General features: G+C 40.1%; 1 protein-coding gene across 1 annotated transcript in view; it reads right to left on the bottom strand.

Annotated features, from left to right (window-relative positions):
• The window catches only part of LOC149256803 (uncharacterized), a 49,255-nt gene extending 35,469 nt beyond the window's left edge, over window positions 1–13,786 (bottom strand). Inside the window, exon 1 of the mRNA XM_089455463.1 lies at window positions 12,863–13,786. Coding sequence (XP_089311589.1) covers window positions 12,863–13,786 — 924 coding nt within the window. The remainder of the gene's footprint in view (window positions 1–12,862) is intronic.
• Between the last annotated feature and the right edge of the window lie 440 nt (window positions 13,787–14,226).

The following is a 14,226-nucleotide window of genomic DNA, read 5'->3' as shown; positions in this document are numbered from 1 at the left end:
ATAAGAAAATCTGGTCCCTTAATGATCCATTAATTAATGATGATCTCTTAATACGAATTTTGATAAAAGTAATGACAAAGTATTGGGTGGACAAGAGGGCACTAGCATAATCGAAAGACAATCTCTCTGCCTCTGACTCTCTTAAACTTTCAAGTCAATATCACCTCAACGTTAAAAAAATTGACAAATAAATCGAAAAGCCCATAAAATTAGTAAAAACACTCTCATTGCCCGCCACTAAAAACCAGAAACTCTTGGCCCAACCTTGCTCAAACCGTCCAATTTTAGATGCCATTGAAGACTGTTCGCCCAACCCGCTCAACCGTCCAATTTTAAATGAGATTGAAGAGGACCCGTAAACATTCTTCCAAAGTTTTTCCATCTCGTGGAAGACCAGCAGCCACCATATTGTCGTAATACACAGAAAAAACACAGAAAATCTGCATCGCTTAGATGAGAAAATGGAGTGTTTCCATATTGTGGTAATACACACGACAAAAGGTCACAAAATATGCATATCTGTGGGTTGATTCAAGATAGGTTAGAAAATGAAGTTTCTTTGTCCAGGTATTCAATAAAAGAAGACTATTAAGTTATGTAACAATTTCCTCGCGCCTTCTTCGCATCTCGGCGCCCTAAAGATGTGATTGAAGACGACCCCTAAACATTCCTCGCGCCTTTTTCGCATCTCGTGGAAGACCATCTTGTTGTCGTAATACACACGAGTCGAGTCTACTATTCGCATAAGAAAATCAGATTAACGATCTTTTCGAGATTAATTAATGATGATATTTTAATACGAATTTTGATAAAAAAGTATTGGTTGGACAAGAGCGCACTACCATAATATTAATCAAAAGCCAATCTCTCCGCCTCTCACTAACTAACGAGAGTCTCTTTTAAACATTCAAGTCAATATCACCTAAACGTTAAATATCACACTTTGGCTAAAATAAATTTAAAAAAATTGATAAATAAATCGAAAAGTCCATAAAATTAGTCCAGAAACTCTTCTTTAAAGTCAGTCAAGGACGTTTAAATATAAAATACGGCATTTAAAATAAAATAATTTTAAAAATCCAAACATTTCATAAATTAAATTAAAAATTTCAAAATCATCTCCTTGGGGTATTTTAGTAATGTTTAGATATATTATTTTAGTAATGTTTATATGTATATTATGTTTTTGGTATATTTTGGGTTTTAATAATTTTATTTAATTAGGAGGGTAGAGGTTTAATTTTAATAGAATATTTTTAATAGTAGACACAATCCAATGTTGATATTTCTTTTTAAAGTAGTTATGTTCTTTTTCTCCGTTTTAATTAAATTGATTAATTAAAAAAAAGGCATTAAAATAAGTTTCATGTGAAATGAGTTATAGCTTTTTTGGGGTATGTGGTATTGATAAGCTATGATATTGTGAGAAAGCCCACATTTACATATTAAGAATCTCCATAGTAAAATGAAGGCAAATATTTTGGATAAGAACCTTGTTCCATGTTTTTTTAAATGTATAAATGTTTAACTTATATATTATTTTTTTGTTTGTTTTTTTTTGTGATCGGTGGAATTGGTAATGCGCTGACACTCATACTCGCGTGATATAGGCTCAATCCTCGATGGCTACCACTATAACCTCCAGGTGCAACTGCACCGCCCCCAAGCACAACACACGGGTAAGACGAGGTTTGAACTTGTGACCTGAACAGAGGCATGAACGCCTTAATAATACACTCGATGGCCAACAAGCTGCACCCCTGGGGGAACTTATATATTAATTTTTTAATAATAATAATCAAAGTTATAGTTTAATTAGTTTTTATGGTATTTTTAATTTTTAACTAGGTGGGTTGTATAATGAAGTAAGTGTTTTGATGCTCATTATGGAATATGGATTTATCAACGATTTAATTTAAATGACTACCCTAGTTTTGTAAAATTTCATATCCCAACCTTTAAAGCTGTTAAATTTTCTATGGGCAATATTATTCTTTGCTTTAGATAATTGCATTACTTCATTTGCATATTAAATTCAACCCACAACATCATATCATTATTCAAATTTACATCATTATTCAACAACATATGCAATTATATAGAAAGAACATTATTATCATTAATGCAGCGAAACGTAAACGAACAATAGGAGAAAAACATTCACACATAGAGACACTAGGATTTGTTGGAGACTAGGGCAAAACTCACTACAAGGAAAACCCCTTCAAATTCTTCTTCTTATTAGATTGTCATTAAATGATTCAACAAAAGAGAGTACAATGATCCATATCTTCATCCATAATCCTATCCACCAAAATCAACTAAACAACATCCATGAGATGAACCCAACAATGTTAATAATCAAAACCCTTATTCATAAGCCTACAGTTAACTGTTAATGTCTACAATCAACTGTCGAACTCTGCAATTAACTGACGAAATATTCGATCTACTATAAAATTCAAACCCTAGCTCCCAACCACATGCAGAGAGTGATGTGCATGCAGCTGAAACCCTTCCACTGCACAAATGAGCTTGTGTTCCTATGTTTTCAACCGAAATTTACCTGAAGCATGTCTATGTTTGGAAATCAAAACCCTAAATGCATGTGCAAGCTTCAGGCCTTGCAATCTCGGACATGTATGAAACAACCTCCGCGACCCAGCCTGAGACCTGTGTGAGCCAAACCCAAAGAAATAAGAATGATCATAATGATGATGTCCAAATGAGGGTCACTTGACTTGTATTTATATCCATCCATGGGTATCCAAATTCTCTTTTAGGTCGACCTGTCCTTTTGTTCACATGTGGCCTTCAATTCAAAAATACACTTTCCCTTGTCCAAATTAAGCAGTGCAGTAGTCAAAATTGGGCCTCTCGAAAAGAGGAATTTAGTCCCATTATTAGAATTTGTCACTGAGATGCCAAATTAACACTCCCTCTCAGCTAGGGAGAAATTTGAATCCTGTCATCATATCATGTCCTATCTCAAGTATCTTGTCAACAAATATCGTCATCGTTCATCTCAGTTCATCTATGTTTATTCCTGCTTATCTCTTCATTCTCTTTGCTCGTATGTTGAACACCCTTGAATCTAAAAGAAAAAAAATTGACTTTGGAGGGGAGCCCAAGTTACCACCCTCTATCCATCAGGGTGCCACTGCCACCACTCAAAATCACTACCAGTGGGTAACCCAATGCTACCACCAAGGAAACATCGAAGAACATATCATCAAGGAGCCTTATTCAACTTGGAACCACATCAGGGAGCACATCTCAACCTGAAATCCAATGACAATGAGGAACGTCCTATTGGACACTCTCACCTCATGTCCATGAGAGTGGGGAAAGTCCTATTAGACACTCTCTCCCCATGTCATCTTGTCGAGCAATATGTGAGATACAAATTACCAAGCAAGGATCAAAACCATTCCATGATGTAATCAATGGGCGAGATACCACTTTCTATATGAAGTAAGGATCACAACCATCATATTTCCTGTCGATATTCCCAACAATGATGATGAGCCCCGAATTCGGTAACTTATTGGGCTCATTTTGCCTAATTGTTCTTCATCAATCCACCATTTTTCATAGTTTATGCATGTTTTTTAAGTATGTTTATGTTAATTGAACGAATGAGGAAGGTCACTTTACCAAGATGGCTAATACGTGGTTATTTCAGGATTTTTGGACAAATGTTGGAACAAAGCCAAGCAATTATGAGCCAGATGATAGCCAAGCATGAAGGAACAGGGGTGAGGATTCATAGGGAGGTTGTCTCTTGCATTAAATAGCCTTTCCTCGAAATCTCCACCCTCAACTCGGAGCTCAGCAGGCCACCAAAACGAATCCTAAAGGTAGCCGAGCAACTTTGTGGAGAGTGACTGTTTATTGGCAGTTGGAACAGCCGAGTCCCTTGAGTTAAGGAGGGCTGCTGAAGGCCGTCATAGGCATAAATAGGAAGGCTTTGAGCCTTCGTATTTTACTTTTTGAACTGTTTTTTTTGCACTATAGTGCTGTCATTTTCTTAGCTCGTTTTTGTAGCTACTGTTGTATAACTTTCTTATGAACCTGGTTATTTTTTAGTAATGGAAAGCAGCTTTAGTTGGCATCAGTTCTGAGTTTCTTTAGGAGCCTGCAGCTCTTGGGGTTAGGCCCAACCTAGGAGCCAAGGTTTCCTTTGTGTACTGTTATCTGTTTTTTTTATGTCTTTGCAAAATAGTTTCTGTTAAGTAGATTAACATCTTGCTGGTTACATAGGTCATGGTTGATGATTAGATAAGCTTTTCATGTTCAGATTGAGTTGACAAGTTAATAACAGGGAAGATATTCAGAAAAAGGCTATCAAACACCTCTGATTTCACCTCTCCCTCAGTGGGATCGTGAGCTGGGACAGAGGTGACCTTGCTGCCAACAAAAACAATGTCTTTGCCTCACCATGCAATCATTAATGGTAGATTCTCATCTGCAGAAATTGATATCAGTGGTGGTTACGTGTGCAGGCTCATGATCGCTTAGTTGCATAGCTATTTCACGTGATTTCATTGCAAACAAACTTTTGTTCATTTCCTTTGCTGTTACTTAGGTTAGACTAGAGTAAAGTATCTAGGTCATTGGTTTTCCAAGTCATTGTTTGTTCAGTTTGAGAAACAACTTGCAGAGTGCTTGTAATACCTCTCCATCTACCTGTAATCCATCAATCCCATCTACTCCATCTCCTAACTCGGGTTCTTACCTCACGTTTGCCACATTCACTTGCATAACCCTAATTTTTATGCAACATTGCTCCACTCCTCCTTGAACAAACCTCACTACCCTCATCACTCCTCAGCTTCATTCCCCAAGTCCTGGACCTCCTCACACCCCTATCTCACCTCCATGCCCACTCCTTCATCTTTCTTCCTCCATCCATCCTCCAAAATCCCATTTCTGGACATCCTGTAGAAAATTACAGACATCCTATAGAAATTCCAGAACATCGTGTAGAACCACTGCAGACTTCCTGTAGAAGCTCACGAATGAGGTTTCTTGATAGCCAAACTCTGTGAAACTCTACGGAAGGGTGTTAGGGACCCCTTAGGCCCTCTCTAAACCTTCCCGACCTCCTCCAAGAATTTCCTCACCATTTCCTGCCATCAATCAACCTCTGCACAGTCAAACCAGTTAAGCACATGCATAATAATTTTCCAAAATTAATCAAAAATACAAAAGGATGTTTTCTTCCAGATTCTACTGTAGAAATAGCTTAGACACATGCATCTCACATTCTTAGAAGTCAATGGCATCTCTTTCAGTAGCTTTTTTCCTCTTTCTTGCATCAGTAGGACTAGCTGGTAAAATTAGGGTTTACTAGGGTTTACATCTCCTTTCAGCTTTTCAGTTTCTTTCTACAAGTAAGTTAGCCTCCTTTGAGTTAGCTTCCATCCATCAGTTAAAAAGCTTCTTCTCACAGCTCATAGAAGTTGGCTTAAGCTCCTAGCGGACTTGTGCCAGCTGACCAAGTGACAGCTGCGACAAGAGCTAGTACTTGTGCATACAGCACCATCGCTTCCAAGTTTGTTATGAACTACTGGGTTGATAAGAGTAAAGAAGGGAGTCCCAGGAGTTGCAGCATTATTGCTGCAATACTGGAGCCCACCATCTTTTTGGCGCCATTGCCGGGGAAGCGTCAGAATATTTGTGATTGCTGCTTTTCATCTATTTTTCTACTACAACCTTCTTCTAAGTAGTTTATTTCATTTCCATTCTGCAATTTCATTTATGCAAAAGTAGATTAGACATTTCCTGCTTTCATAAATTAGAATTTCAATTCTGCAAGCGTAGATTAGCATTTCAATTCTGCAATTTCAATTCTGCAAGCGTAGCCTAGCATTTCATTCCTACAATTCCATTTCAGCAAAATAGATTGGTCCTTTCCTGCTTTCATTTCAATTCCGCATTTTCATTTCAGCAAGATAGCTTTTAGTTAGTTGCAATTCAAGTTATTTCAGTTTTGCAGGTACAAGCAGAGAAAAAACGTAAAAGTAAGCAAAAATATTTCATTTCATGCCTCGTAGGAACAGAGACAACACCGAAAAATTCCTACCCAACACCCCCACCACATCACTGAGTCACCCTTCTCTCTTCTTTGGTGGCAGTGATCCAGAAGAACCTATAGGTGAACCTCCAGAAATATACGAAGATCCTATAACAGAAGAAGAGCCAGAAACCATTCCTTTTGAGACCATGGCTGAAAACAGAAATGGTAGAGAAAACGGGGAGAGAATAGAAGGTGCCTTTCCCATTCGAGAGACCAACGAGGACATGAAGATGAAAACCATAAGTCCCTCAACCTTACCTCACTTTCATGGATTGACCACTAAAGACCCTGATACCTTCCTGTTTGAGTTTGTTGTCCTTTGCCAAACTTATGACTATGCAGAAGACGAGCAAAAGTTGAAACTCTTTCCTTCTACCCTCAAGGATGCAGCACTACGCTGGTTCATGGGGTTACCTGGAAACAGTATCACCACTTGGGCTCAGATGCAACAAGCCTTTAACAACAAATACCGGGACTATTGTAGGTCAAAAGAAACGAAGGGGGAGATCTTTCGGATGACCATGGGAAATGATGAGTCTTTAGAAGACTATGAGGAAAGGTTCCAACTCAGTTACAAACGGGCCAAGTGCATACTTGACCCTGAATCTCTGAAGCTGGTTTTGCTCCGAGGAGTCCTTGAAGACCTTCTAGATACCCTCCATATGCTAGCTAGAGGAGATATCTACCAACTACCTTATGAGGACATAAAGACTGTGTTTAGAAACCATTCTAGGGCAGCCCAGAAAAGAGGTAAGGGGAATCCACTTTCAGCTAATACCACCCTCTCCAAGCATGAGTTTGCCAATCAGATGGAAGACCTCAAAAGTGAGATGAGACAGACCCTTGCCATGCAACTTGATACTTTCCAAATCCAACAAAAGAAAAAGGAAGCTGAGAGGGCTTTGGGCATTTTCTGTCCCAGATGTATGAGGAAGCACCCTAAGAACGAGTGTCCATTGCACTCAGTAGAGGTATGTTTCGTTTGTGAGGAAGACCACCCCACAAACCAATGCCCAACCTTACCTGGATTTAAAGCCATGTACCAAGGGACTGAGGCAACCACTGAACCTCTCTACTTCCTCAACCAAAGGAGGCCACATGGGCCCAGACCTTACCAACAGGGGATGCAAGGGACATCCCAAGCTTATTATGGCCCCAACCAATCTGCTCATATACCTTCTTGGGGCCCGGTTACACTAAAAAATGTCACCATGACTATTTGCAGTTAGTATGGCTCCATCCACTGTCATACTATCCTCCTTGGCAAGTCTCATGCCTCTGCTCTTCATGTCAAACTCCAAGAAAGAGAGAAAAGTCATTTAAAGTCAATTATCTCTGGTACGCAGTTTCTCTTAGCCTTACCTGCGTGTACGCTACCCAAGTTCACAATCCCTGCGTACTTGTACGCTCTGTATGTAAAGGGGTGGGTGCGTACCCCTGTAAAGGTCAAAAGGCACGAGTTTCATCTTAAAAAAGTTACTTGTGGTCAAATCTAGAGCATTCTAGAAGATGGTTTGACGTGTATTGAGCGCCTCCAGATGGTTCATGCACCCAAAGAAAGAGGAACTTATCCCATGAAGAGGGGAGCTATCCCATTGAAAGAGGGGCTTATCCCATTCATGATGGAACTAATTAACTTCCTCCAAAGCACTATAAATACAGGCATTGGGCCAGAGGGAGGGGAGGTTGAAAGCTGAACATTCCTAAGGGTAGATGCTGCTGGAATTAGGACTTCCTTGTAGAAGCTTGTGAGGAGAGATTCCCATCCTTTCTTGTTTCATTTGGAAGTGGGTGAGCTAATCAGAGTAAAGGAGAACTCTTGTTGGACCCTGGGAGGGACCTACACAACACCAAGGCTCAGGTTGTTATTTGTTTCCTATTAATACAAATAAGTCCATTCTTCTCAACAATTTTTTATTTATGAGTTGTTTCATATACTCCTTGGTCTATATGTTAAAGATGTTTTATTTTATGAGATATTCAGGTGCTATTTAATCGTTTGATTGTTAGTGAATGTAGGTTTCGAAGAGAAGGAGGAGCTCATCCGTATCAACGAGGCTGGACTACTACAACAGTGTTGGGTTACAGGTAGGATCTAAACACTTGATTACTCATATTGTAAATGCATATTTAGAGAAGGATTGCTCTTAATTGTCTTGTTTGTCACTAGAAAGCCTTAAGCTTCTAGGGAGGTTGGCTTTGTCCGCAAAGTCGACTCTTTCCGCATGACAAAATGGCGACACCCTATAATTGTCGTTGGTCCTTTCGCCAAATGGGGTATTGACTTTATTACTTGTAACCCTCACTCGGCCGGGGGGCATGCGTATATCATCCTTGCGGTTGATTATTTTACTAAGTGGGCCGAGGCGATGCCTACATTCGAGGCAGACGGCAAGACAGCAGCAATTTTCGTATTCAATCACATTATTGCTAGGTTTGGTGTCCCACAAGCAATAATCACTGACCATGGGCGCCATTTTCGAAACATTATGATGACAAAACTTACAGGCCAGCTTGGTTTACGTCATGATAGTTCTACTCCTTATTATCCCCAAGCGAACGGTCTGGTTGAGTCTATCAACAAAGTTCTAGTTATCATGATCCGACGGATCATTGGTATTCATCGGTCGAATTGGCACAACATGTTATTTTCAGCGCTTTGGGCATACCGAACCTCAGTGAAAACATCAACAGGGTTCACTCCTTTCCAACTAGTTTATGGTTTGGAAGCCGTGCTGCCCATTGAATGCGAAATCCCGTCACTGCAAATGGCCATCGAATTACTCCCAGCTACTTCCGAAGAGGAGAAGCGTCTATTATACTTAGCTAAATTAGATGAGACTCGACGTGAAGCTGCTTTAGCAATCGAGACTCACGCAAAACGAATGAAAGCTCAGTATGACCGGAATGTGACCCCTCGAAATTTTTCGGAAGGAGACCTAGTGTTGTTATATGATCAAGCTAATGATAAATTAGGTGCTGGAAAATTCGTTCCTATGTGGCATGGGCCCTACATTGTCAAGCGAAAGCTAGCAAAAGGGGCCTATGAGTTGGTAGACTTTGACGGGGACTCTTTGGGTAAACCCAGAAATGGACTTTACCTAAAGAGGTATTATGCTTAAATGATGGGTATGGAGATTTTAGTTAGGTTAGTTTTCTCCTTCTAGCTGGTGTGTTTGTTAGTTTAGACAGTGTGCTTAGTTTAGAAAGTGTGTTTTTCGTCGTTATTCTGGCTTATCTTGGTTTTACTCTTGATATTGCAGATGTCGACGCCTCTCAAAACGTACATTGGATTTGTTGATGGTGCTTGTCGTAGTACACGGAATATCTCTTCCGCAGCTTGGGTTATCTATTCGCCCTCTGACGAGTTAGTTTCTATGCATGGGGTGAGCCTCGGTCAAACAACAAACAACATTGCAGAATACAGTGCAGTGATTGAGTTATTATCTGAATCTATTTCATTTGGGATTCGGAGTTTGATAGTGAGGTTAGATTCTGAACTCGTTGTATTACAGCTTAATAGAGTCTATGCCATTAGAAATCCAGTGCTATTAAGATTGTTTTTGAGGGTGCGTCTCTTGGAATGTGAATTTGATTACATTGAATATCAGCATATTCCAAGGTCTTTAAATACATTAGCAGATGCAATTGCGTCTCGAATGTTAAATAGACATTTGTAACAATCATAAATGTAAATTTACAAACATTTCATCACACATGTTTAACAAAATAAGCCGGTAATAATGATATATATATAGATAGGAGTGTGTAAAAAAATATACATCGTCTTCGATCATAGGTTGAAAACACCTTATGATCGGCAAAAATGATAAGTACAAAAAAACCAAAATGTCACATGTGTCTACAAAATAACCGTCCAATCATTGGTGATGCTCCCTATACGACACCATTGCACGGGCTACCCTACACAAAAACCTCCTAAAAGGTCCTGGGACTGCGACTACATAGCGCTGAAGTCCGATAGGAATATCATCTATAGTAGTCTCTGGTATATCCGCCGTCAGATGCTCTAGATCCTGCTCCAACTCAGCTAGTGTCTCTACAGCCTCGTCCTGTGGGACCTGTGCCGGTGCAACTGGTTGTCTCCTCTCAAAAGCCCGGAGATTGGCCGGACGTCGTGGGCCTACATCTGCATTTTGAAAATTTTTACTGTTAGTTTTGAGACGATATATAAAAAAAAAACAAAAAAATAGATAATTTAAAAACTTGTGAAAAATGAAGTACCTCTGTCGTCCCATTGTTCTCCCTATGGAAGAACCATGTCCGAATCCATGTCGCACTAGTTAACTTCCTCCGAGTAAGATCTTATACTTTTGTGATCCATATGGTTGAATAATAATATCTTTTGGATTAATCACATCATTAGGATTTGGTCAACGTTTCGAATCAACTAATGTGGTTCATCCTCAGGACACAGGTGAAAAAACCAGTTGATCTTAAGGAATAAATAGCAAGGATGCATTAGGGTTAGGAAATAGTCGTTATAAAATTAGTTATAAAATTATTTAAAAAATATTTAGTTATAAATTAGTAACTTTTTTATATTATGTAACATATATAAAATAAATAATTAAAATAAATAGCCACGAGGATGTATATAAATCAGATGTAAGGAATTCAAATAATTTAAAATTAGAGGTCCTATATTTATATTAATTCGGAAAAATCCATTGGTGAATAACTTACTAAATTAATTAATTAATGAAAAAAAGGGAAGAAATAGGGGGTTGGAATTAAGAAGACAGCGCTGGAATCCAGCTCTTACTTAATTTCCAACCATCATCCCCATTGAGATTGATAGCATGCTTCTAAATCTCAAATGCATCTCTAAGCTTCCTGTGGTGGAAGTGATCAACCCTAGCAATGACTTTGGAATCTTCGATGCAGATATGGTGCTTAGATTTCTCCGCATGTTCAGCTAGAGTTGATGAGTGGGAATGTTCATGCCTAATGCATGATGCATGCTCTCGGATTCTCTGGTTAATGGAGCAACCAATTTCCCCAGTGTAGGAAACCCCACATGAACAAGGGATCAAGTAAACCCCTTTCATGTCTCTGGGGTCTACAAGGTCCTTAACAAATCTCAGATAATTTCCAATGGTATTGAGAGGTTTGATTGAAGCTAAAACTTTATTCTTAAGGATATGGGCAATCTTGTTTGTGGTCCCTAAATGGAAGACGAACACTAGAGGAGGGATCCATCCAGGCAGTCTTAACTCTAGAGTCTTTATGGGCCCTTTGAAAGGCCTTAAGGCCTTGAGTTCTGCTATACCCATTATTCTCAAATACCTCAAGAAGATGAGACTTCTCTTGCTCCAAGTGGTTCTCATCCAAAATTCTCAAAGCCCGGGTTGCAAGAGTGCTAAGAACTCCAATTTTTTGCGCAGGAAAATGATGTGAACGAGCATGAATATATTGTTCTGTGTGATTTTTTTACGAAAAACTTGGTGAGAAAGGGAAGCATCATTCATCCTCGAGAGGAGGATGTTATTTGTCAGGATATTATTCTAAATTCTATTTTTCTCATACATTTTTATTACATACTTTTGTTTTATTACTTTAAAAGCTCATGGTTATTTATTTTATATATAATAAATAATATAAAACATTTTTTTTTTTTTTTTCCTGAGTAAGAACTAATTCTATTAAGTAAAATATAGTACAATCAAGAGAAACAAGAGACCGGCAGACCGGAAATGATGAATCCATCAACCTCGGTCCCGGAGAAAAGATTCAATCTCAGAGCTACATCAAATAACTTGAGAGCAAAGACTGACTAAAAGACTGTTACCCCACAGGGGCAGAAACTACAACACAATGTTTTTTCCCTTTCTTTTTAACTTTTGTCCAGCCATCGTGGGGAGTATGAGCTAGAACAACTTGAAGACTGGAATTCTCTATCTTCGAGATCTCCTTTTCTGATTCAGAGGAGGAAGTCTCATGGGCGCGTTTCTGGGAGATTCCTGTGACATGGGTGTGCCCCTGAGTATCCGTGGGCGTATCCATCGGCTGAGGCGCCTGGTCCGGTTCTGAGTCGCTTTCCTCATCCTCCGAACTTGGGGAGCCTGAGCTCCCTGCTGGCAGCGGAGGACAGGGAGTCCAACGCTTGGGTTTGGTTTTTGCGAAGATGCCCTTTTTCGTTCTTGCTGTCAGCGATGGGCAGGAGTTCTGCAAGTGCCCTGTTAGGTGACAATGGCGGCATCGGAAGGCAGTGTTTTCGTAATCTAGAATCTGGGTCCAAACAGAGTCATTGATCTTGAGATTGATTTGCTCTGGCAGTCCCTTGCTTAAATCTAGCTCCACACATACTCTAGCATATGTATAGAGACCTTGTTGTTCCCTCCCGTAATCTCCCATTAAAAAGCAACCCAAGGTGTTGCCTATTTTCCTGTATACTTCTGTGCGCCATAGGTGTATTGGAAGATTTGGAAGTCTGATCCAGACAGGGGCTTTAGTGATGACTGCAGAAGCTGGGTCAAAGTCTGGGAACCATGGAGTTAAGAAGAGGCCTGCTGAACCCATGAACCAAGGGCCTTCTTCTAAGGCCTTTTCCTAGTGCTCGGGATTATCGAACAACACTATAAAATATCCCTTTGCACAGAAATAAACCTTGCAACAGTGAGTCCAGTTTTCATTGATCCAGTCATAAAGATCCTTTGAGCGTGGCCAGAGCCCATTAAATCTGCAGATGATGGCCCTTTCAGCGAATTTTTGGGTGTCGTCTGCAAGGTCAGCGTAGGAGATCTCAACAGAGGGAACCTCCTCTAATTTGTCAACCAAGAAAGGCTTGGGTTTGGGAGGTTCAGGGGATGTGGGAATCTCAGAGCGGACTGCAGCTTTGTAGGAGTATGGAGGAGTAGAAGAGGATTGACCTGCAGCTCCACCTCTCAAGCGAAGGGAAAACACTAAAGAGCTATTGTTTTTTATGCTGTAAAAAGAGAGAGGAAGAGGATCATCGAGCTGTTTACCTTGGAAGATAAGTCTCTGTAGGGCTGAGGGTATTACAAGTCTGTGCTCCAGATTTGCTTTGAGGTTCTGCACCAGATCTGTAGGGTTTACCCATTGCAGAATGGTCTTGCCAAAGATCTGGGCGATTTGAACCTGAAAGGATGCAGGGGAATTTTCAAAAGATTTCTGGAGCAGCATGGGGCCAGAATCTTTTGAGTCTCCCATCTCTTGACGCAAAGGAGGCATCAAGGGAGAAGAAATCTTCTGCTCAAGGTCTCTTTTGCTCCGACTCGGACCCGCTGCGAAGGGAAGGGCGACATATCTGTGGAGAGGCCACTGAGCAGTGGAGGGGCCAGATCTGCCATGGCTATGCGCGTCTGTGCTCAACGCATGGTAATTCGTCTCTTCCTTCGGCTCCACCTTCGCTTGGAGCTTCAACTCAGGTTCGCTCCTCCGGTAGACCCTAAAACGAGCCTCCCTTTCAGCAGCATATCCGCGCAGCGGCCAAGTGGCGGCCGAGAACAAGGAGGCGACGGCGGTGGCAGCTTTGCAGCTAGGGTGCGGCTCTGGCTTCGAATCTATGCTCAATGCCTGCTTCTCAAATGATGAGGAATGCTTCGGCCTGTTGATCTGGGTTCGGTCTTCTCCTTCAACGGCAGAGAGCCGAGGCCAAGCGGTGGCCGAAGGCGCTGAGGCGGCGGCATCTTTTGTAGGGTTCATCTTCGAGACGGCCATCTGCACTACCTTTGTTATAACCCCTTTTCGCAACTCATATAAAACATTACTAATTTATAACTAAATCTTTTTTTATTAATTTTAAAACTAATTTAATAATGACTAAATCTTAAAGACTATTTCTAGACCCGGATGCATCCTTATTATTTATTCCTTAAGATCGACTGATTTTTTCACCTTTTTCATGAGGATGAACCACACTAATTGGTTCGAAACGTCGACCAAATCCTCATGATTTGATTAATCCAAAAGACATTATTGTTCCTCCAACTTGTCATGCTAATGTGGAAATTTGATTTACTTAATTTGACTAAGGCTAAAGTCAAATTGATCCTTTCTTGCTACAATTTCTAACAATTTGCTGGACAGTTTCAACAAAGGATGAATAAAAATTTATAACATAAATTATATACAACAATTTTTTTTTCAAAAAATATCAC

This window comes from Pinus tabuliformis, chromosome 7 (genome assembly GCF_031772625.1).
Source record: "Pinus tabuliformis cultivar Carrire ecotype Pingquan chromosome 7, CPIR1, whole genome shotgun sequence".
NCBI classification, from domain to species: Eukaryota; Viridiplantae; Streptophyta; class Pinopsida; order Pinales; family Pinaceae; genus Pinus; species Pinus tabuliformis.
Note: the sequence above shows the minus strand (reverse complement) of the source record. Positions and strands in the feature narration are given on the sequence as shown.